The sequence below is a fragment of the Phalacrocorax aristotelis genome, chromosome 23 (assembly GCF_949628215.1).
Source record: "Phalacrocorax aristotelis chromosome 23, bGulAri2.1, whole genome shotgun sequence".
Lineage (NCBI taxonomy): Eukaryota > Metazoa > Chordata > Aves > Suliformes > Phalacrocoracidae > Phalacrocorax > Phalacrocorax aristotelis.
The window spans coordinates 4,050,425-4,074,292 of record NC_134298.1 but is presented as its reverse complement, the minus strand read 5'-3'; the positions used below and the strand labels follow the sequence as shown (position 1 = coordinate 4,074,292).

General features: G+C 56.1%; 1 protein-coding gene across 1 annotated transcript; it reads right to left on the bottom strand.

Moving 5' to 3' along the window:
- Positions 1-1,388: 1,388 nt before the first annotated feature.
- On the bottom strand, positions 1,389-19,201 carry ACE (angiotensin I converting enzyme). Its single transcript, XM_075117241.1, has 25 exons — positions 18,923-19,201; positions 15,525-15,692; positions 14,030-14,117; positions 13,656-13,799; positions 13,209-13,400; positions 12,952-13,049; positions 12,248-12,420; positions 11,734-11,957; positions 10,185-10,329; positions 9,780-9,878; positions 9,441-9,563; positions 8,799-9,010; positions 8,142-8,278; positions 7,681-7,839; positions 7,182-7,269; positions 6,837-6,980; positions 6,447-6,638; positions 6,005-6,102; positions 5,540-5,712; positions 4,877-5,100; positions 4,493-4,637; positions 4,205-4,303; positions 3,658-3,780; positions 2,881-3,068; positions 1,389-2,603 (listed from the first exon to the last, which is right to left on the bottom strand). Exons 1-25 carry the CDS (start codon positions 19,130-19,132, stop codon positions 2,407-2,409), a joined length of 3,843 nt encoding a protein of 1,280 aa, XP_074973342.1. The 5' UTR covers positions 19,133-19,201; the 3' UTR covers positions 1,389-2,406.
- Between the last annotated feature and the right edge of the window lie 4,667 nt (positions 19,202-23,868).

Genomic DNA, 23,868 nt, shown 5'->3' with positions numbered 1-23,868 from the left:
TAAATTTCTGTGATTTTAAAGCAAATCTCTCCAGGAGCTTCATTCACAGGCAGGTTGGTGCAGGGCAGCCCCCTGCCAGCCTGGGGGCTGCTCACCTTTGAGGAGTTACATGAATTGAGGGGGAATCTCCTCTTTTTTCTGCTCCTTTGCCTTTTTTTCCCCCTTTTTTTTTTCCTCCTTAGGGAGTAATTTCACAAAGCCTCCTAATTTCAGCATGATGCAGGAGCCAGAAGGCAGCAAAATCTCTCCAGATGTTATCACAACAGGGAAGGGAAATCATCCTCATTTTCAAGGCATCCTGTAAAACATTGCTGCTGCCTTGGCAGAGCCCTCAGGGCACCAGCAGGTTTTCATTACCCTGAAAATCTTCACCTGGGGCTCATTTAAGCCCAAGGTGGGACCTTCAGCCTCTCCCTGAGCTGGGCTGGGCAGAACCTTGTGTCCAGCCCCATCTCCTGGGTGGAACCTTGGACCTATGCTGAAGGTAATGTAATGGCCAGCCCTGTCTTGTGTCTGGCTTGTGGGCTTGGGTTGGCCATCTACCTCTGAGCAGGAGGCCACAGCTCAGAGCATCCATCACTCATCCTTGTAGCAGTGTCTGTTCCAGGACAGAGTCAGCTCCTATGTGGAGTCTCTGATGTCTAATTAGGGCTAAGCATGTGTTGCAGCCCCTGAGTGAGAGTGTTCAGTGTGGCTCTTTTTTTTTTTGTCTTTTTCCCCCTCCAGAAAGGAATTTTCATGAAACTTGTAGGGTCTTGATGATCTTTGAGACCTCTTTTCCTCCACTAATGGGGTGGAAAGGAGGCAGGGGGCTCAAAATTACTGGTGCGAAGCTGAGCTGGATGGAACACACCTGCACCAGCCTGCTTTCCCAGGCTGAAAATACACTTGGCTTCAAACCCAGCTCTCACCGTGCCAGGTCTCTGCTCCATGAGCATTGCGTTGCTGGGAAGGGGGGAGAGAAGGGTGCCTGGTGTGCCAGGATATAAAGCAGACACATCAGGATACGGCCATGGGAAGAACATGGGGTGAGCGCAGGCATCTGCGGTGGCTGCTCTCTGGGTCTGGGGATCACTGCTGAAAGGTGAGTGGTTGGGGTTTCACCTCCCTGTGGGCATGCTGTGCTCAGGGGAGGACTGAAAGCAAACAAAAACCCCAGTGTGGGCAGGCAGACACCTGCCTTCTGCTCCTTTCCTGGGTGCAATGAACCTCTCACAGGCCTCAGTTTCCCCATGTAAGACATGACTGAAGGCAGAGACCATCAGATGGGAGGGGGAAGGGTGGATCATCCCAGATCCCCTCATTTCCCCTGCTGCTCTGGGCTGCAGCAGATCGCAGCTTTTTAAGGCTGCAATAATCCCCAGCTTGGGATTAGTTTTGCACCTAATCACTGCAGAAAAAATACAAAGTTTTATTTACAGAAGCAAAAGAAAGTCGGGGTGTGTGTGTGTGTGTGTGTGTGTGAAAGCCTCAAGCATGGCTGATCCCAAGATAATGAGGAGCTGGAGGATGGCAGGCGATTGCTGACCCTGGAGCCCCCCCCCGGCTCTTACATAAATGCATGTCATTCCCATGCTGGAACCACAGCAGCCGTGAGCCCCAGCCTTGTCCCAGCTTGGGCTGGGTGACCCCCAAACCTTTGAACAATTCAGGCCTGGACTTTGGGGATTTCTGGCTCCAGTTCACCCCCTTTCCTAGGCACATGCCCCATGGTGAACCCACAAGGTGTCAGCTGCGATGGGAGCCACAGTTTAGGGGAGGATGGGGATGCTGCAAGTGGATGCTGAGCTTTCATGATGGTGATGGGGGAGGCTGGGTGCTGCAGGTGTGTTTCTCCAAAGCCAGGCTGGTTCCCAGGGGTTTGTAGTTGCACTGGCTTGGGATGGCAGCTCTCCTGCTCAAGGGTCCTGTCCCATTGGAATCTGGGCCCACCCACAAGAAGGAGACGAGCTGCTGCACTGGGGTGACAAGACATGGGTTTATTTTTCATCCATGCAAGCGAACAGCCCAGCAGTGGGCAAACCAGGTGTGGGAACGTGCTCTGTCCCTCCCTGAAATGCACTCTGTCACTTGGAGTCCCTGTGGCTTTGTCCACAGATTGGAGATGGCTGGTGGGTGCCCAGGCTGGACCAGCTCCCAGCCCTGGGTGCAGAGACAGCCTATGATGGCCCCGTGCCTGCGGTGCCTGAATTTCTCTTCCCCGATGCAGACGTTGACAAATAAATACCTCTTTTCTGCTTTGGCTCTTGCATAGTGTAAAGAAAAGATGTCTGACCTGATTGGAGAGAGGAGTCCTAGGCTCTGGAAACCCATGGCTTTTTTGGCAGATGTGCCCATGGTGTGGCTGCCAGCCTGCCCAAATGCCCATGCTTGCACCCTGTCCATGCTCCCCTGCTGATGGCTGCCTTATTTCAGTTCCATTTCTGAGCTGGATTTGAAGGCCTTCCTCCTGGTTAAAAAGAACTTGACGCCCAAGAAGATGGTGGTGATCAGGAAGACAAGTGCCAGGGCAAGCAGGACCCAGCTGCCCGCTGTGACTTGATTGCTGGCCAGGGACAAGCCCAGGAAATCAGTTCGATCAGAGATGGTTGGGCTTGGAGTGGCTGGAAAAAGAAGAAATAAGGGTCATGGTTGGTACTGGTGGCTTTGGACTGGGGTATGTTGGGTCACCAGCTCTCCCTTTGCTGGTCTTTTGGATGCTGTGTCCCATTTAGACTCAGCTCCATGGGAAATCAAGGAGAAGTATCCAAATACCCTGTAGATTTTTGGGGTGGTCAAGGGGTGTCAAGACACCTCCATCTTTCCCACATGCCCATCCTGGCCCTGAGGCTGAGCTCTGCTCCCTCATGGACCTGCTGTGCTTGGCTGAGCCCGGCATACCTGTGTAAGGAGTCCAGCTGTACTCGGGCCAGCCCAGGACCTCTCCATTCTTCTTGTTCTCCTTCACCAGCCATGTCATGAGTGGCTCAAAGTAGCTCATCAGGGCATGTGCTGACATGTTGGGCTGCCCCGTGATGAGCTTCATGGCTTCGGGCCATGGCTTGCTGAAACCCAGCTTCAGGGCATCCCTGTGGTAGGAGAAATCAGCTCCAGTGGGTTCCCCATCACTCTCTGGGTCACTGGCCCTTCCCTTTTCCCCAGGACTTGGGGATCCTGGGATCAGCAACCCTGGGTACAGTCTGTGCCCCCAGCCAGCCCAGAGCACAGGGAAGGCAGTTTTGTCTGGGGGGAAGGGGGGATTTACATGGATTAAAGCCCTCCAGTGACTCCAGCCTGATGCAGAGCACTTCCTGGGTGAAAGGGTTAATTTTGCAGGTGCCCTTCTTGAAAGAAGGGGGTTGTTTTCCATAAGGAACATGGGGCTGCGGAGGAGGAGGAGGAGGAGGAGGAGGAAGGGAGGGAGGGAGGCTTCCACCTGCCAGGGTCCCAGCTACCATCTAGTGGCTGCTTTTGCAATCACAGGCCCAGCACCCAGCCCAAGATGCCCCGGCTCAGGGTCCCCCCTGCCCGCACCCCAGGGCCAGGGACCAGAGCATCCCGTGCTGAGGCAGGGAGGGGATGGATGACCAGGGATTGTGTTGCCTCCTGTGTTGCTTGGCAGGCTTTAAGGTATTTGGAGATGTAAATGTCCTGGCTCTGCCCTGCCCACAGACCTACCCCAAGATCCTCCCAGCGTCCTTGGACTGGTAGATGTCACATGTGTGCAGAGGACCCTTGTGCTTGGCTGCTGCACAGAGTGCCTCGTGGAACTGGAACTGGATCACAAAGCTGACAAAGTACCTGGGGGGGTGGGGTGGGTGGAGAGGGGTGAGAACATGGGAATGGACCCTACTAGTGGTTGTGCAAGAGAGGATGTGGTCCCACTCATCCCCTAGTTGCACCCTCCCTGTCTGGAGGAACTTCGGTGGCTTTGGAGCTACACCTGCATCAACTCAGTCCAATCTGTTGATGCCATTTCTCCTTTAACATGTGTTTTATGGCTGCCTGGGTGGAGGAGCCCATCCTCCTTGGATAGCGAGTTCCCGCAAATCCAGCCTTCCTCTCCAAGGCTTTTCAGGGCCCATGGAGCTGCCCAGCACCCTCAGGATGGTACCACCAAGTATCCCACCAGTGATGAAACAAGGTGCCATCACTGGCATCTAGACTGGCGATACTGCTTCTGTGTCCAAGTGGTGTCCCTCCTGCCCCAGCCCTGCTCACTCACCTGATGTAAGGGACATTGGCAGGGATGTGAAACTTTGCCCCAGGGTCGAAGTCATCTTCAGACCTTGGCACTGGTGGGCACAAGCCCTGGTACTTCATCCTGGGCCAGAGAAGGAGAGTTAGCCCAGCACGGGGAGGAGAAGCGGGGGTAAGCTGGGAGGGTACGCAGTAGGGTGTGAGGACAGGGTGAGGGGGTATACATCCCATTGTGTCCCATTGCAGCCAACTGGACCACGAAGAGAACACACCCGGTGGGATGATGGCCAAAGCCATCTGAATTCAAGCACACCTGAGATTCCACCACTGCTGGTTGTACTCATTCTCCTTGATCCGCCCATCAAACACCTTCCAGCGCCACTGATCCATGAGGTACCCGAAGGGCAGGAAGGCGATTTTGTCCAAGGCCATGTTCATCAGGTAGTTAATGTCACTTTCTGTCCAGGACGTGAAGGTGTGAGCAAGGCAGTACTGTACCCACCTCTCCACCCTCTATGGGTCAGTCTGCCCCAAAGCAGGATGTCCCCACCAGGTCCTGCCCCCTCTGTGCATGTAAAACCACTGTGCATGTCCTTGACCCCTTCCACCCTGCCCAGCCCATCCTGACCCTCTGCATTTCCAGCTGTCCCCAGCAGCACCCCCATCTCTGCTGTGTGGTGCTCCCCTGCCAGCTCACCTATGTTTTCTGTGACTTGGTCCAGCAGTTTGATGCTGTGCAGGTGTTTGGGGGTAGAGACGGACAAGGCCATGACATCCCCAATGGCCTCGTGGAAGCCAGGGTTGGCCCCATCGCGGAAAGAGATGGGCTGGTTCATGTACTGCAGGAAGTACTGGACGTGGCCCATCTCATGGTGCACCGTGATTAGGTCGTCCATGTTCACCACGGTGCACTGCTTGATCCTGGAACAGAACATGTGGGTTGGGGGGAGAAGGGAAGGCAGCACTAGGCTGAAAATCTCCAGGAATGATCACACCCACTTGAGCTATTTTTTCTTTTGATTTCCCTTTCCACATGACCCCACCCTACATCTGATGCCAGGCCAGGCTAGTCCTACTCCATTGGGTTGGTCTCTCTCTTTTCTCCTGCATCTCCTGCTGATCCTGTCCTTGTTCACTGGCTTTTCCATTCTCCATGTCAGGGCAGAGAAGGCACCATGGGGGGTCCTTCCAGCAATGTCCACATCTTGGGTACCAGTGGCAATGCCAGAGTGGGGCTGCCACAGCCATAGGACAACAGACACTGCGGTGACATCAGGCCACATGCCCTTATTCTACCAAGACATCACTATCTGCCCCAGCACCACATCAGCTGAGGCCACCACTTGCTTCCCATGGGCACCTGAAGTCCTTGCGGTTGTAGAAGTCCCAGGCTGAGGCGTGACACACCACCTCCCGCCCATCTGTTGGCTTCTCTATCATGGACTTGGCCCAGAACTCCTGCGGCATGGGGATGAGGCCCAGAGAAGTAAAGAAATGGTCCGACTCTTCAAACATCCTCCTGGGTGTCCAGCCCTGGGAAGAGAACAGACAGAGGACCTGGCGAGGGGCAATGGGGATGCTAGGGGTGCTGGGGGCTGGGAAGGATGGGAGGCCAGGTATAGCCTTGTTCTTCTGGGCAGAGGAGGTCTTTTGGGGGAAGCTAGAGCTGGATCCAGCCCTTGGCTTATCCAGGTGGCAAGAGAATATGGATGAGCCATGGAGATTTTTGGTAGCACCAGAGCATTTGGCAACATGGGTGGTGGCGATGGCCAAAGGGTGCTGGGTCCCAATGGGCTTCCCCAGAGCAGCCTGGAAAAGCACTGACCTGTTGTTTCATGGCTGGGGTGGCATCCACCTTGGTGGCATCCGGGAAAGGTATCACCAGGTCAAAAATGCTGGACCATGACTGGGCCCACATGTTGCCTGGGAAGCACAGGAGGACAATGCATGGCAAGAGGGAGACAGGGAGAGAAGAGCAAAGGCAACCACTTACTCCTGACTCCTGCACAGAGTGGATCACTCTGCCTGGTCCCTGCCCTGCCTGCACAAGGTTGATGCAAGCAGGAGCCCATCTATGCAGGAGAGGTCAAGTCATGCTGAGTGTGTTGCCCTTCCCTGGGGCAGACTGGCTTCTGCAGATCCATCTCATGGGGCCTTGGGCCCTTGGCCAGAGCTGAGCAGACCAGCCTCTGCTCTTGGCATGACTTGAAGCAAACTATGCCTGATAGGAGACATGGTTCTGCTTGAGGGCCTAGCAAAGCTCTTACCTAGCAGGTGAGCAGGGATGGGACCCTTCAGGTTTATGTGGTCTGCCCCATACTTTTTGTACAGGGCTCGGCGTACGTAGGCATGCAGGTTGAGGTACAGGGGCTGCAGCTGCAGGTACAACCTCTCCACATCTTCCTGGAAGGTGGGTGTCTCATACAGGGATCTCCAGAAGGCCCCATTGTCTGGATAGCCTGTGATGGGAAAAGAGTAGAAGGTGTTAGACCTGTCTTTCTTGGGCAAGGTCCTCCCACAGGGTCAAGTGGATCTCATGGGAGCTGGTGGGCCCTCCACACCCTCAAGATTTTGGCCCTGAGTTGGATGATCAGCCCAATTGTCTGCTTACATGGTGTGAAGACCATGGTGGGACTCTAAGGGAGTGGGACACTGACCATTGAGCATGGCTGCCTTGTTGCTCAGTTCCACATATCGCTTGTACTGGTTCTTGATCTTCTTCCCAGAAGCATCCCGCCAGCCCTTCCAGGCAAAGAGGAGCTCGTCATAGTCCCGTGAGGTGGCCATGATGTCTGTGAGGTCTGAAGAGAGAGCAATGAACCCAAAGTGATGCTGTTGGATGGGCTGGACTGACTCATGGTGCTAGACTCAATGTGCTGTTCAGGGGCCATCACAGAGACAGTGGGAAGGCCCCTTCATGACCTTTCTCCAAGACCCTATTAAAAATCCCTCCTTTCTGGGCCTGTTGCAGATGACTCACTGGACACCCTGCCAGATCTTACCAGGATCCAGAGGGTGACAGGTTTTGTTCTCTCTGCAGACCTTGGCTACACTGTACGTGGTCTCCATATCTGACAGGAGGGTGTTGTACTGCAAAGAAAATCAGATCATGCGAGCTGGTTATCCCTGCTTCTGCTCTTGGGGAATGTCACAGCCCATTGAGATGTCCCCAGGTGATTTCCTCTGGTCCCTTCCAAGGCCAAGTGTGACTCCAAATGGAGAAGAAATGGAGTCAGTACAGGAGGGACTAGGGCCACCAAGCAATGTGCTATTGCCACCCAAGCAGCCAGACCCTGCTGCAGCCTGAGACAGGCAACCTTTGGGTGGGAAAACCTGGAGACAAGGATCATTGCTTTGTGTAGAAGGTACCAAACTATCACCTTGGTCACGGGCAAGGGGTGGCTGCCCAGTGGCAGTGCCTAGAAGTTTGGAGAAGCCTGTGTCTGCACACAAGGTAGCAGCAAGGGACACCCCGTCCTGCTCTGTCCCCTTGCAGCTCACCTCCTTCAGCTCATTCTCAGGCAGGGCTGCCCTCTCAATGACACTCAGCTTCTTGAGGATGCGCGTGACACTTTGGTCCTGGAAGTCGGAGGGGTCGAACTGCCTGGCCCTCATGCCATACTCAAGGGTGTGCTTGGACATGGCCAAGTTCTTCTCCAGCTGCAAGGGCAGGAGGGGACAGAAGAGGAGTTACTTCCAGGAGATCCCTGAGACACAGGCCATCACTAGAGACACCATCTGGCATGCCATGACTGGCAAGCTCCCCATGGCTGCTTTTGAAGGTACCTCATTGCATGATGAGGGTTTTAATGGAAAAGGGACTTCCTGGGTGACACCATTGCCCCTTGGCTAGAGGCAGAGGCTGCCCAGGTTTTCAGAGCTCATCTGAAACACGCCTGGGGTACCAGGTGCCTGCCTTGGCTGTTGTCTCTCCCTGCATAGCCCCAAGGTCATTCCCATACCATGATCTCCTTGTTGTGGTCGGTGATGTTGGTGTTGTAGGCCCAGGATGCCTCAGTGTAGGCGTTCCACACTACCTCAGCTGTGCTGTTGTACTCAGACAAGAACTCTTTAGCTTGTGCTTCATCTGCTATTTTGTCTAGAGGAGGAGATAAATAGGGAAAGAAAAGGGCAGTCAGAGTCCTCTGCAAGAGCACCACCCCACGGAGAAATCATGGTTGAGAATTTCCCACAACTGCAGGTCCACTGAAGGATGCCATGACTTGGGAGCAGGGTGAGCCAAGAAATGCGGGTGGAGGGGTCTTGCTGGGGGTGTTCCACTGGACAGGGGAGGGGATAACAGGACATGCTGCACGCCTGGGACCCTCCCACTCGGGCAGAAAGGATGCAGCTGAAAACAGATGACGTCACCACCACGACTGATGGCATTACTACAGCAGCAGGGCCACAGCTTCAGACAACGATATGTCAGGAGGTTGTCTAATGGCATCTGCTCTCTGGGAAGCAACACCCTGTGGGACTCCCTGTGGAGACGGTTATTTCTCTTTCCTGGTATGAAGACCACCCTCACCCACAGCAGAGACCTCCCTCAGCACTGTCCTCCCTTGGGAGACCTCTTCCTGCCCCTCCATAGAGCCAGGATGGAGCTGCAGCCTTACCAATGCCTTCAGGGTAGCCTTCAGGGATAGGGGGACGCCAGTCAAACTCAGGCCAGCCCAGCACCTCATTGGTCTTGTTGTTCTGCTCCTGCAGCCACTTGGTGACGGGGCTGAAGTACTCCAGGAGGGCCCCAGCGTCCATCTTACCCGTGCCAGTGAGGTTGAACAGGATTTCCTGCCACGACTTCGAAGACCCAGCTTTCAACACTTCCCTGCAGAGAAGAGCCATCATGAGGCCATTGGATGGATGGGAGAAAAGCGGTGGTGGTATGTGAGCATTGCAAGGGTTGAAGATGCTACTCCTGAGTGGGACATGAACCTGGGAACTGCATCTGAAGCCCCCATCTGTCCTGCATATGGGAATAAGGACTCCACATCACATACTCATGCATTTGTTAACACCCAGGGAGTCAATAGGAACCAAATGTGCTTTAGTGACCTCTTGTCTGGGTGGGAGCTCATGACAGGGACGATAGCAGTGCTCTGGTGAGGACCGCTCACCCCACCCCAGTGCTTCCTTGTATTTCCACCCATCCATCTGCAAAGCTGTTTCTCCAGCCACTTTTTCCTTCCTTTCTTTGCACGCCATCAGCTTCCACACATCTACCTGTGGCGATTGTCCCAACCCTCCTCTGTCCCCACCTGAGTTTGGCTCCAGCTTCTTTGGACATGTAGATGTCACAGGTGTGCAGGGGACCGGTGTGGTTGGCTGCCTGGCACAGTGCCTTGTGGAACTGGAACTGGAGGACGAAGCTCACAAAGTACCTGCCAAGGAAGCCCATGAAGGTGAGGGCTGGGGACAAAGGGAAGCAGACAAGCCCTAGGGTGTGGGGGAAGGCACCTGGCCACATGCCAGCTCCCAAGCATTGGATAGTCTCTGTGTCTTAGGCAGGATCACTGCATCCCAGTCCCTGCCTACAGAGCTAAGCCCCCACTCCCCCTGCTCCCCAAGCCTCTGTCCCCTCGTCAGCACCTCCTTACCTGATGTAAGGGGTGTTTGCAGGGATGTGGTACTTTGCTCCAGGGTCAAAGTTGCTTTCATCCCTCGAAATCGGAGCACAGATACCCTGGTATTTGGTTCTGTAGGCAACAGAGAACAAGAGCATGAACTGGAGAGAAGGATGCAAATGAACCAAGGCAGGGAATGGGAAGGGAGGGCTTAAGAAATCTGCACAATTAGGATGTGCTTCCATGTATTTCTATCCATCCATCCATCCACCTGCCCACCCACACATCTACCCATCCATCCCTCCCACCCACCTATCCGTCATTCTCCAGCCATCTCCATGGCTACTTTTCCCTTTTTTTCCTTCCTTTCTTCTGTCTTCCTTCCTTGAACAGCCCCAGCTTCCACACCCCAATCCACCCCTGGTGACTGTCCTCTACCTCAGATACCACCAGTCGTAGTTGTAACGGTTCGGGGGGGTGCGGCCACTGAACACGTTCCAGCGCCACTGGTCAATGAGGTAGCCGAAGGGCAGGAAGGCGACCTTCTCCAAGGCTGTCTTCAGCAGAAAGTTGATGTTGCTCTCTGCATGAAACAGAGCTTGAACCAGGTTGGGAAGGGGTCTGGCTAGACAGCACTATGGCCACTGGACTTTTTGTGGGCAAGAGGGTGAGCAGATCTGGATGAGAAATGGGGACAGCATTTCAACATATAATTTTGCTCCCTAGAGAAGGCTATGTAAGGCACAGGAGGTTTCTCTAGATACAGGTCCCACCTGGGGCAACATGTGCTGTTTTACTGAGTAGAAACAATGGGAGTGACAAGCACGGTGTCCCCTTACCTTCAGCCTGGCTCTCCGAGTGAGGTGGTCTTTGATGAGTGTAACTCTAATGGTTCCCTCCTCACACATTCACCCTGGGGCCCCAGGGTGAAGGGGAGGGGTTGATCTGCAGGGCTGTCACACCACTGCAAAGGCTCTCATGGTTTAGATCCAGAACCAGAGTCAATTCTAGGACAGCCACCACCATATAATGGGGAGCACGGGGGGTGGTGACATCTGCTTTCCCCATTGCCTTGAGGAAACCCAAGGAAGGAGGGTTGGAGAAGGACCTGCTGGAGACCCAGCTGAAGCTGTGGGGTAAGAGAGGGATTGGCAGCACTGCCCTGAGGGGCTATTGGCTGCCATCACTACGGTGGCATGGCTGCTAAGGGCCAGTTAGTCAGGCATCGATGCCTTGAGGCAGGGACCATCTGCTCCGTGGTGCTTATGCAGTGTTGGCCCTATGCTCTTGGCTGCTGCGATGGCTTCCCCATCATGAAACGTATTTAATGACAAGGTAGGAGGATCCCGGGTCTGTCCCTCCTCCACAAAGCAGCTGCCTGCGGCAGGAATCTGCTAACGCTTGGTTTCCTCTGCCACTGTCTGCTTTGACGTGTCAGCTGAGAGACATTGGGTGGGGGAGAGACGCTTGCCAAGCCGGACAGTGCCCTGCGGCGACAAGTCCTCCTCTGCTGTGCCAGCTGGCAGGCAGAAACGTCACCTGCTGACTGCCCTCATGACTGTGCACATAAGTGCTCAGTGCCACCTCCACAGAGCTCACCGGCGGCTCCTCGGGTGGACGTTTCTTGGTGAGGGAAGGTAGAACATTGGAAAGGTCAAAGCAGATCATGCACAAAGGTGCTGCTTTCAGGTTTGGAGCTCTAATGAAGAAGGGAAGGGAACAGACAAGCTCTGAAGAGCATCCCTCCTGCCCTTGGGGGTGAAGAGGACGGAGCTATGAAGGGTCCTACATGGACCCACGGAGACAAGAAGGGGTTGTGTATGAAACCAAGCGTGGGTGAAAAGCACATATTGGCCATGGGGCCTTGCCTGCTCTGGGTTGCGTTGCCAGATTGCAGACCACTGTGGCATGTCCCAAACCCTTCCTGGTGCCACAGGCAATGCCTGAGTCCTCCAGGCCATCCAGCTCCCCAGGGCGGCTGCTGTACCTGCGTCCTCAGTGGCACTGCGGAGGAGACCGATTTTCTTGAGGTGGCTCGGGGTAGAGACAGACAGGGCCAAGACATCGCCGATGGCCTCGTGGAAGCCAGGGTTGGCCCCTCTGCGGAATGAGACGGGCTGGTCCTTGTACTGCAGGTAGTACTGGACGTGGCCCATCTCATGGTGCACTGTGAACAGCTGCTCCATGGTCACCGTCGTGCACTGCTTGATCCTGCCAGGAGAAAACAGAGCACTGCCTGAGCTGAGTGAGAGATCCTAGCTGCCTGCGCACCCCCTTGATGGGAAGGACCCTCCATAGTCCCTGAGAGGGTGGAAGCACCCCATGGGGTGAAAGACCTAGTAGAGGGGAAGGCAAGGCAGCGTGGTGCCCCAAGACCTTACTCCAGAAGGTGACAGATTGGGTTGCATGGCCAGGCTGAGGGTACCCAAAATTGTGACCACCAAGGGGGATGGAGGAGGGTTTTAGCCTGTAGGCCTGGGCCCCTGCATGTCCCCACACACCTGAAGTCCTTGCGGTTGTAGAAGTCCCAGGCCGAGGCATGACACACCACCTCCCGCCCGTCCGTTGGCTTCTCCAGCATGGACTTACTCCAAAATTCAGGGGGCATCTCCAGCAGCCCCAGGGAGGTGAAGAATTCCTCTGAGACCCGGAACATGTGGGTGGCATTCCAGCCCTGGTGGGCAGCAGGCAGTGGGTTACCACTGAGGAAGGGCCTGCCCGTGCCCTGGGCATTGCCTCTGATCCTCTCCCGGCACAGTGAGGATGAGGTGGGTCCCTCCAAGGGACCGGGGTCCTGCCCCTCTTACCCTGATGGGGAGCCCTGACCCCAAAATTGGTGTGAGCATCCCTAAGAAGCACCAAGCAATGGTGCTGGTGCCCAGCATGGACAGGAGAAAGGAGCAGGGCTGATATCCAAGGAGCGCTTGGAGCTGTGTGATGGTGGGGACACAGCCCCCAACTCAGGGACTGGCACCAGTCCCTCTGCACTGTCCTTCCTCTTTGCCTACCCGCTGCTTCTTTGGTCATTGCCAGCGAGGGAGTGGGGTAATTTTTTGGCCTTTCCCTTCCCAGACATGGCTGTTCTGCTGTCCTCTATGCAGGTATGAGAAACCACTCCCATGGGATCAATGCTATGGGCAAGTCTTGGCCAATATCCCCTGTTTTTGTCCCCCTGGTGCCACCAGCAAGTCTCTCAGTCCATCACCTGCTGCACCATGGTGCTTGTGACATCGAGGTTGGGCTTGTTGGGGTAGGGGACCATCAGATCATAGATGTTGTTCCACTGCTGGGCCCACATGTTGCCTGAGAAGAGAAAACAGCTGGAGCAAAGCTGGTGGTAGGTTGGGAGGAAGAGAGACACGGTGATAACTGGGACCTCCCTGTCCCACTATGGCCCTGCATGTGTCCCTCTGGCCCCACCAGCACGCCTAGGCACAGGGTGGGGGTGGTCCATTCTCTTACCCAGGAGGTGAGCAGGGATGGGACCCTTCAGGTTGATGTATTTGGGGCCATAGCGGTCGTACAGCTTCCTCCGGACAAAGGCATGCAGGTTGAGGTAGAGTGGCTCCAGCTGTTTGTAGAGATTCTCCAGATCATCCTCAAAGGAGGGTGAGTCGTACCAGGAGCGCCAGTAGTCGCCTGTGTCTTTGAATCCTGCCAAGGAGGCAGTGATAACCTCTGGCTCCAGCTCCCAGGGGCTGCCCCACCCCCACCCCCAGCCCCAAGAGCTGGGACCAAGGAACAGCAGTAGGATTTTTGCCCTTCCTGAAAGTGTTGGTACTGGGGAAATGGAAGTTGGATGCCTGGATGCATGTGGGATGGGGAAAGCAGCAGGGCACCCCATTGCCCCGGCGCTGGTTCCCACCCTGATACCTGACCAACCCCTGCATTCCCCCATCCTGCTCATACCGTCCATCTGATAGGCCTCGTTGCTCAACTTCACGAACTCCTCATACTTGCTGCGCAGTGGGTTGCCCGCGGCGTTGTGCCACCCCTCCCAGGCGTAGAGCAGCTTCTTGTAGCTGCGGGAGGTGGACATGATGTCCGAGATGTCTGGGACAGAGGGAGCAAGTAGGACATGAGAGAAGGGCGGGGGGGGGGGCACCTGCAGAGGTGCCGCTACCATCACGCCAGGCCCAAATACCCATCCTCACCCTGGGACAACCCTGAGAAACATGGGTGGGACTTGCATGTCCCAACCCACTGGGGATGTGGGGACCAGGACTAACTTATGGCCATGGGGTGCTCAGCACCCTGCAAGGGCAGAGGGACAAGGACCATACCTGGCTCCAGATCCCAGCAGGTACCATTGGCCAGGCACACTTTGGCCGTGGAGTAGATTTTGTCCATGGTGCTCAGGATGGTGTTGTACTGCAGGGAACAAAAAGATGTTGGGGTTGGAAGGGGATGGGAATGGCTCTACAGAAGAGATCTACAGGCTTCCCAGTTCCAGAGCGTGTGTGTGTGTGGCTGGAGGGATGCAGAGGAGGACTGGTGTGTTTACACAGCATGTTTTTGGTGAGATAAGCATGTTATCACCCAGAGTTTTACACCCTTCACATGGTGGGAGCAGGGAGGCTCTTTGGGACAGACAAACCATGCACAGCCGCTCGCTGAACCCCCCCTTGAACGTGGTGCGAGTGCTCACGGTGTCCTGGAGTGGGGCTATTTATAAAGCTTTTTGTCAGCTGGGCTGTGGCACGGCATGTTTATCTAAGCGGGTTAAAAAAAAATAAGAAAAGCAGGAGGAGGAGGGGGGTTTATTTCTGTGAAGTTCAACAACAGCAAACAATAGCAACAGGAGATTTCCTGGAACATGCTCGGGGAGCCCATTCCCAGGGAAGGAAATTCCTCTGCTCCATCCCTCTCTCTGCTCCCGTCCTTCTGCTCCGGCAGGGTGGAGGGGATGGAGACAGCGGACAGTAGTAGGGTGTGGGATGGAGTTGCCTGGGGACAGGCAAAATGTGGCCGATGTACAGGGAGGAGACGTGATGCTGTCTGTTATGTGGGAGAGAGCAGGGATGGGTTTCCTGGAAGGAACTGGGTCCGACGCTTCTCCAGAAAGGATTGTATCACTGGGCCAAAACCAGCCAAGGCGGGTTTTGGTGGATAGGGCTGTCAGGGAGCCACGGGCCAGGCTGGAGGGGACCACAATGCCAGTATCCCTGTGCTTGCGCAGACAGGCAAGTAGCTGCCAGCCTCAGCCTGGGCAATAATTTCATGCACGGAATTTGAAATCACATGGCATTTTGTAAATGACCCTGAAAGCTCAGGACTGTGGTGGGGAAGGCTCAGCTGTCCTGATGTCCCTGGTGTGGAGCTATGTCACCAAGGCACAGCATTTCTGGGCCCACGGGGAGGGGTCAGGAGCCAGGTGACTGCAGCAGCCCTCCTTTTCAGGTCTGCATCCCTGAGGAGCACTGGGGGGTGATGGTGTTGAGTTAGCTGGCCCCTGGCCATGGGCACAGCCTGGCTGGTCTCCAGGTGACGCACAAGGTCACTCTGTGTAAGCAGGAAATCTCTGGTTCCCACTGGGATAGTCCCAAGATGAAGTTAGGGCTGGATAATGGGAGCAGCAGGCACCTCACATCCCCTGGAGATAGCACCCCATCTCCCCCCTCCATCACTGTCTTCCCTTTGCAGAGGCCAGGGAAACCCTACATATGCAATGGAGGGGCAATGGGCCACCGACAGAGTTTGGAGGCTTGGGAAAAAATCCCATTAAGGGGTTTCGCAGCATCCCATCAATGACCACGGCTTCACCAGCACCTCACCTACCTGTTCTCTCTTGTCCAGGGGCAGGTTGGAGGGTCCCAGGGTCTGGAGGGAGCTGATGATTTTCTTCAGCTGTGGGTCACTGAAGTTGCTCCAGATGTTGCCATAGAGCTCCTTGGCTTTCTTCCCCCAGATCTCTGTGAAGTTTTGCTCCTCCAGTGACATCTTGACCTGCTCGGCAAGAGGGCACATGGGGACTTAGGACCAGCCCTGGGATATGCCACCACCCAGATGATGGCATGAGGACCAAGTTTAGAGCCATGAGGGTTTGTAGGAGCTGGAGGGGACGGGACATGAGGTGGCAGGCAGGGCTGTCCCCAGTTTGTGACATTCATAGATAGAGACATCACCTTCCAGCTGATGTGGTAATGTCTGCAGTCTAGCCTGCGGCGCTCCCGGCGAGCACCTGCCAAGGTGGCCTTTGAGGGCATTTTGGAGGTGGCTCTGGGGTGTCATGGCCTGGATGGGGTGGGGGTGCTGGGTGGGAGTGTCTGGGTGCTCTTGGGCTGGCTCTGGCAGCTGCCAGACCCCAGTTTCAGAAAGAGCTCTGAGGTCTGGCTTAATTTTATTCCTATTCCTGCTGTTTTCTCACCTTTGCAGAAGCCCAGGGGAAAAACTACAAAAATGCCACATTCACTTTTCTCCTTCCTAGACCTCCTTGCTAGATCTGCACATTTCTCCTTTAGCTATGTGCAGCCCATGCCCTCTACCTGTCATATCTGGGTTTCACCTTGCAGAGGGGCACCCATTTGCACCGAGCCCCCATTTTTGGGTCTCTTGCGGTTGCCCATCTCCTGCCAGCCCCAACCTCCCTTCCCAGGGCCGTGGGACGGCAGGCAGCTGTCTGCACCATGGGGGTTTATTTAGGCAGCTGGAGCCACAGCCAATGGCCATGATTTTTGGGACGGGGTGCATTGTAGGCGATTGCATCCCAGCCCAGCCAGTGTCAGCTGTATTTCTGGGAAACACTGATCTTTCGAGAGTGTCCCGGCCAGGGCAATGTGCAGGATGGAGTGAGAAGGTGCCTGTTTACTGTCCATGCGCCATCCCAGCTTGATTTATGGAGCTCATTAGATGTTATTTGTGGCATTTTTAGCCTGGCTCCAACAAGCCTGGTTTGTTTTATTTTAATCTTCGCATTCCCTCAGCGAGCAGAGGGGAGGGAAGGGAGTTACAGTGTGGCAGGGCTGGAGGCTGCCCAGGGATGGAGGCTGATATAGGGGTGGGGATGCCAAAGGTGCTGGATGCCCCTGGCTGCCCACCGCTGGGCACCCACCGCCTCCCTTGGACATCCCAGCACCCACAGCATCACTCTGGGTACCAACCAGCCCTGATCCCCCGACATGCTGGGATGTGCCAGCCCCACAGACACCCTGCACTGGAGCATGATGCTGTTGCAGCACCCCACTAAATGGGGGCTATCTTTACCCCTGCTGAGATCCCACTGCAGAGCTGGGGGAGCTGTAGGAAACAGAGTCCAGCTGTGTTTCAGCTTGTCCTTGAACAGGTGCCTGTGTTTGGTCAGGCAAATTGTACCCTAAACTCTCCTGACGGCTCTGGTGGAGCGAGCTGAGGGGCCAGTGGCACTGGCTGAGACCCCTTCACCACGGCCGTGCCCACCAGCCCTGGCCCTTCACCCCTGCAGCTGGGAGCTCTCTCTGTGGGGGTGCCCCTTTGGGGTCTCAAAGTCCCTTGGACAGCCACAGCTCCCAGGTCTCCCTACCAAACCCCCCCCAACCCCCGTCCCTCCCTGCTCCTGGTTGTACAGTGAAGGTTCAGCAGTGCAGGATGTGGCCCTGGGCGCTGGGGCTGCTCTGCCCTGGGCTCCTGGAGAAGTCTTGCACCAAGGAGCTACCTCTGAATCCCAAACACCATCACCAGCCTCTCGCCCAGAGTCCCAGCTTGCATAAGATGGTAGATCTCCCTCTCCCACAGCCAAGCTCCCTCTCTGTCATTCCAGCAAACCTCTTTTTGTCCCTGCATGGCCGGGGGCTGCTGCCCTGCCTTCAGCCTCCTCCCCTCTGTGTCGTTTTGTCCCAGGGCCACCTTTCGTGGAGGTCCTGGACGCCGTGGTGGCCTGGCTCAGGTGTTGCAGATGTGTGTGGGTTTCCCTGGCCCAAGGGTTCCCCAGATCCCCCAAATTCATCCTTTTGGGTTGTGCTGAACACCTGTTAATCATTTAGTACTCAGTGCCTCTCCATCCCACCACAAACCTCTCTGCTGGCCTGTCGGTGGGCTGATCTCAGGGGCCAGATCCCCTCCTCTTTCTGGGCTGGCTTGGGAGCCTTGACACGGCAGAGAGCACTTGGCCATGATCCTCAGGCACTTATTAACACAGGAAAGGTGGCGCTGGCCTGGAAATGCCTCTTGAGAAAGCCCATGCAAGGTGCCTTCCTGGCCCTCATCTTGGACTTGGCATGGCCAGGATGCTCCTGCTCTGCCCCAAGGTCCCCAGCTGCGCCGCAACATCTGCAGCAGATGCTGGGTGCCTGCCCAGACATCACGTCAGCTCACCGAAAAGAAGGCTGAAGGAGCACTTGGGCGCTCTCAGATGTCCTGCCAAGTTGGCAGCGGCTGCACCTGGCGGCGATCTTCCCCCCCATGCAGGAAGATGTGTTTCCTTCCTGCCACAGGGCACACTGTGTCCTCCCACCCCCTGTCCCTGTGGGATCCGGAGGGGTTCGGGGCTGTATGGCGGCCCCTGGTACACGGGGGGCGGATGGGGGGGAGACGCTGGGGTTCCTGAACACACACGAGGGCTGCACCAACCCCCATGCACCGCTAGCTGCATGGGGCGGCAGGTACATCTCTGAGCTGCACGCAGTGCCGTGGCTGTGCCCCCCACGCCGGGGCAGCCAGCAGCTCCCTGGGCACAGCAAGAGCCGGGGAAACCTCTGCACCCTGCCCAGGCACCGCGACTCCCCAGCCCGTGCCGGGCAGGTGCCGCGCTGCAGCTCACCCACTGAGAGCAGTCCCCGGGCTGCTCAAACTCCCTGCCCTGATAAATCCAGCCTAAAGACATGCAAACCCCCCGCCAAACATGCACATGCCTGCGGGATGCACACAGCATCGCTCCCCACTGGAGCTCTGCCTGCACGTAGCTGGGCTGATGGTAAATACCCCATAGCCTGGAGTGCTTCCCCGAACCACCTCTAAAAATAACCCAGACTCTGCTCCAGGACCAGGGCTGTCACTCCGGGGCAGAGCCTCTCTGAGGGCCAATTTGGGGTAAACCCTTGTGGTCCCTGAACTGCAAGTCCCAGCCCTGGTTTCCCATGCTGGGGTACCAAGACAGTAACCTGTGGGGACCACACCAAGTGTCCCCACCATGTCCCAGCCCCTCCCAGTCCCCGGTGCTGGGGACACCCCCGCGGTGGCATCGCCCCCGTCCCGCCACCCACCTGCAGAGCAGCGTTTTCGGCTGTCAGGTTGGTGTTGTAATCCCAGCTGGCCGAGACGCTCTGGAAGAGGATGATCTCGGCCGTGCTGTTGTAGGCGCTGGCAAAAAGGGCGGCCCCTTCCTCGGTGGCATTATACTGGGGGGGCTCGAGGCCGGGCTGAAGGGCACCCGCTAGGCTCAGCCCCAACAGCAGCCCCAGCACCCGGGGCATCGTGGCAGGAGCAGTGCGCGGAGGCGGGGGCCCCGTTCAGTGCCTTGTGAGAGAGCTTTGCCTCCGCTGCCGGCTTCTTATAAGCCAGCAGCCTTCGCGCAAACCCTGCCCACCGAGCCTGCCTCCCCTCGCCGATAAGACCGGAGCATTTTGCTCTCCCTGTGGCGGCTCCTGGGCTTGTGGGAAGGAGCAGGGAGCGAGCGCTACCTTAGGGTGCAAAGTCCCTTTGGTGCCTGGGTGAGCCTGGAGGGGATGGGAAGGGGCTGGGACAGCAGAGAGGGGAGGAGATGGAGGAGAAAAAAGAGAAAGGCAGAGAAGAGAGAAAGGAGGGGAAAAGCTGGGGTGGACGGGGTGGGTGGGAGGCAGCTCCATCCCTGCAGGGTCCTGGTCCCCTCCTGGCTTGGCGCAGAGGGATCCAGCTCAACCGGACCATGGTGCTTGGCAGGAGAAGCCAAGCCTCCCCAAGCCGGAATCACGTGGTGAACACCCCTGGGCAGTGCCCCAGACACCCACCACAGGGCACAAGGGCGAGCACAGCGCGGAAGGCACGCACTTGGGGGGCAGCCAAGGTCCATCTTCCACTGCCTCTTGCCAAAGTGACCCCTTCCTGGCATAACCTCATTTTTTTGAGAAACGGAGTATTTCTGCTGGCTCTGAAGGAAATCCTATCACATCACACAGAGTGTTTTAGCCTTGGAGGAATTAGGCTGGTGAGAAATGAATAACAAAAAGTTCCTTCAAAATGAAAACCAGACCTGTGTTGGTGGGCTTGATGGTTCCTTTTTTTTTTTTTTTCTTTTTTAATTAACTAAATCCCTTTCCCCCAGGGCCTGGCCCCAGCCCTGGGAGCTGCGCCCAGACTGAGCTTAGGCCCTGGGTTGGCTGAACCCATCAACCCCATCAGGGCCACCACCCCACGGGAGCACAGCAGACACCTGCCACAGAGGAGAGCTTTTTTGGGGGACACCAAGGGAAACCCCTTGACTTGTTGGCCCCGCTGGGCACTGCAGAGCAGCTGGGCACCACCACAGCCCCTTGGCATGAGCCCATGGGGTGACCCCATGGGGATAGCATGGCCCCTCGGCAAGCGATGAGCCCTCCTGCCAGGGCTGGGGACCCTATGGGGTTTGGAGAACCAGTTCCAAAATAAAATACAAAGGGATTTGGGAGCCTGTGCCCCTCTGAGGTCTATTAAATCTCCTTCTAAAAATCACAGCTTTCCACCCTACCCTACCATCCACCACCTGACGTGGGCACCCAAACAACCTTCATCCCCCCAACCCCAAGCCTGTATGTGTGCAACAGCACCAGCACCGCCTACGAGCCCAGACCTCACAGAGCCAGGGGTGAAGCCAGCGTCCACCTGCAGCCCCCTTGCCGACCCCATTCCTCACTGGCCACAGGTCTCTGGAAATTCCAGTTTACTGGGAAGTTGGAAAAAATGGTTGGTTTGGCTCCAATCTGGCTGGTGACCAAGCGCTGATGAATGGAGATTTCCTGCGCCCCGCCAGCCTCTGTTCCCAGCTGCACTGGGGAGGGGTTTTCCCGGCTCTGGGGCGTTGCGGTGCAGCTTCCAGTGCTGGCAGGGGTCTTGGGAGAGCGGCGCTGCCGAAACGGGCTCTGCAATCTCAGTGTAGTGCTGGTGTCTGGAAATCCTAGTAAGGGAGGCCTTTTCCAATGTGTTTCCAATGGATGGCCCCACGTGGGAAGCGCAGCTCCCCATCATTTTGCATGTGATGATGAGGCTGGTGCAAGCGGGGCTGCTGCTGCAGGACTTTGTGCTGGGCAAGAGGTCCTCTCAACAGCTGCAACTCCAAGGATGCCCACAGCTCTGTGGCATCTCGTCCTATAAAGCTCCAGCAGGAAGCAGGCAGAAGAACAGCCTACATGTGGGAGAGTGGCTGTTGGCCCAGGAAGGCAGGTGAGACACCTACAATCTTGAAGATGACTATTGGTGCCTCTGTGCTGCCCTGAATCCATGCCGTGCCCCAGCACCCACCAAGGATGAGCTCAAAGACACGCAGGGGATGCCCTGCCAGAGCAGGGGGATGGGTGCCCGCTCTCCCCACCCCTCTCGGGGATGCCGGGGTGGGTGATGGATGCCTGTCTGCTCCCAGTGTACAGGGTACCCAGGGCTGCTGGTGCCACGGACCAGAGGGACAGGAGGTATTGAAGGATGTGAAGAATGTGTTGCCACGGAGACAGATGCTGAACTGCTCGCAGGGACACAGGCTCGGGGGACACTGGGTGAGATGTGGTGTCCCCAGCACTGCCCTGGGCTGGGAAGATGCTTCCCATCGGCTTGCATTGTCATCACTAGCTGCATGGAGATGTTGTCCTCCCCTTCCCTGGAGCACAGCGCATGTGCATGGACACGTGTGTGATGGCCAGACTGCCACTGCCGCGCGTTGGGAGGGTGCAACCTTGGTGGTGCCTCGCTTGCAAAGGAGCACGACTTGCTCTCAGCATTCTGGAGAAGCTTCTTGGCTCACCAGACCTGCAGAATCTCCCTGTCCGCTGCTGGCAGTGCTGGCAGGGGCACCCACTGGTGCAGCCTCTGGCCCAGAGTCCCCAAAGCAAGGAAATAAGGAGTTTGACAGCAAATATTTCTTAGGGGCGCTGTAAGGTATCAGCTGTGATAGCAGTGAGATGGGAGAGGGTGAACAGGGGTGGCTGTGCGAAGAAGCAGATATTTGGGGGTGGCCCCAGTGTTGGCTGGGAAGATATGGTGATTTTTCTGGGTATATCCCAGCCCTGTGGTCTCTGGCTGGGAATGGGCTCAAGCCCATTTCCCCCTTCTTTTATTACAGACAACATTTTTGGCTTCCCCATTCCATTTCTCCAAGCATTCAAGGGTGCTTCAAAACTCCTGTCTGATCCATCTCTCTGAGCAGCCAAGGAGCTTCTGGAGGGGAAAGAAAGGATTTCCTCCTGATTTCAACCTCAGAAAATGAGCTTTTTTTTAATTGGGTGTGCAACCTCCTGTATTACTTTTCCTGACGGCTGTGGTTTTGTGGGCACGATGGCTGCTGCGCTGGTTGGTACAAATCACTGCCTGAATAATTTTTTTCCTTCTCTCTCCAGACCCTTAGTTTAAAGGCTCCTGTTTTATTTACTGATGAATTCAATTAATTATCATAGCATATAATATTCTAAGCTGCTTTCCCAGATAGGGTGACGCTGCCTTGAGGGAGGGGGGGAAAAAACCTCTCCAAGAGTGGAGGGAGGGAGAGGAGCTCTTTCCAGATTTTCCTTGTATAAAAGGCGTGTTTAAAGCCTGGCGTGTCCCCTCTGTGTGGGGATGGGGTGCAATGGGCCACAGGGAGCTCACCCCTGGACTCAGAGCAGCAGTCGCTGCTTTATCACCAGAAGTGCACACTCAGCTCTTGCCAGAGGCTGAACGCAGCAGAAACGCTCCTTATCGTCACAATTTCCACCTCACCCTGCAAAAATATGTCCCAGCATGTGCTTGCCCTAGGGCAAGGGTTTATGGCCCCAGGAGGCTGGTCCTGGTGCAGGTCTGAAGGGGGACACATAAGCCAGGCTGGCTGCATGGGGCAGCCCGAGTGGGGCTATGTATTTCCCCCAGCCTCAGTGCGGGGTGGCTTGGTGGGGCTGGAGGCAGGTGGGAAGGGGATGGAGACGTGGTTTCCACCATGAGGTTGCCACCTGAAGATCTCCTCAGGCTTCATCCCTTGGGATGGGACAAATGCCAGCAGCCCAAGGATGCGCTATGACATTGCAAGGCCCTGAAAATGCAGTGTGCTGAAGGCAGCCATCGGCTCAGCGCCCCTAAATGATGCCCGCATTTTGGGAGGGTCATAAATAAATGCAACACCCTGACAGTCAGCCCCGGGGAGCCACTGGCCACAACGCAGGAGATATGCCCAGTGCCAGGCACGTGGTTGGGAGCATCATGGGGCAAGAAGTAAAAGCCCAGCCAGAAATCATGCCTCCTTCTTCATCTCTCATCCTTCATCCTTCATTCCTCCAACCCCACTTCCTCACCAGCTGTACAGAGCTGGGCACTGGTACGGGGTGAGTGAAGAGGCCAACGTGTTCTCTCCGCACCCATTAGCCCAATAAAACATGGCAAAGTCCATTATTTCCCCTTTTTTTCCTATTCTTTAATAACTGAAAACAATCCCAGCCCTGAGGCGAGCGAGCGTGACTGCACTGGGAGCATTAATCATCTGCTGCGAGCCCGGTGCAAGTTATCGTGGCTGTTTATCCAAGCTGCTATTAAAAAATTGCCATAAAAGCGCCTTCAGCCTCTTCTGAAAGAGATTAAGTGTTTGCACTGGCTGCACTGATCGTATCGCCCGTCCAGCTCAGCAAAGTTGTGTGCCTGGTGAAGAGGAGGACAGGGCACCTTAATTGCTGCCAGGAGGAGAACCAAGGTCTTTTCCAGCTGGGCTGCTCCGATCACTGGCCTGGGAAGAAGCCGGGTTCCTGGGGAAGCTTCGTCCCAGCTGGGAATCGCATATTTTTCAGCCTTCACAGGACCCCAGGGAATTGGGGACCAACCCCAGTGGGACAATTTTTTCATACCCCTGAGCTACTCCGCAGCCACTCCCTTGGCAGCCACCGAGGCTTCCAACAGGACTTTTATTTAGTGAAAAACTGTTAATTTTGCCCCAGGTTTGGGATTTTGTGTAGAGCTACAGTGGCTGGGGTTGTTCCAGGCAGCAGCTCAGACCCTGTGAGGCAGCTGGGCTCTTGAATTGCAATCCTCC

Bases quoted from the DNA above. Each gene is read 5' to 3' on its own strand.
- ACE (XM_075117241.1), bottom strand. From the start codon at position 19,132: ATGCCCCGGGTGCTGGGGCTGCTGTTGGGGCTGAGCCTAGCGGGTGCC. The intron at 14,118-15,524 runs GTAGGTGAGGTG...TGTTCCCTGCAG, and splicing joins CCCTGGACAAGAGAGAACAG to TACAACACCATCCTGAGCAC. The intron at 9,011-9,440 runs GTGGGGACAGAG...TCTTCTCTGCAG, and splicing joins GAAGCTGGAGCCAAACTCAG to GGAAGTGTTGAAAGCTGGGT.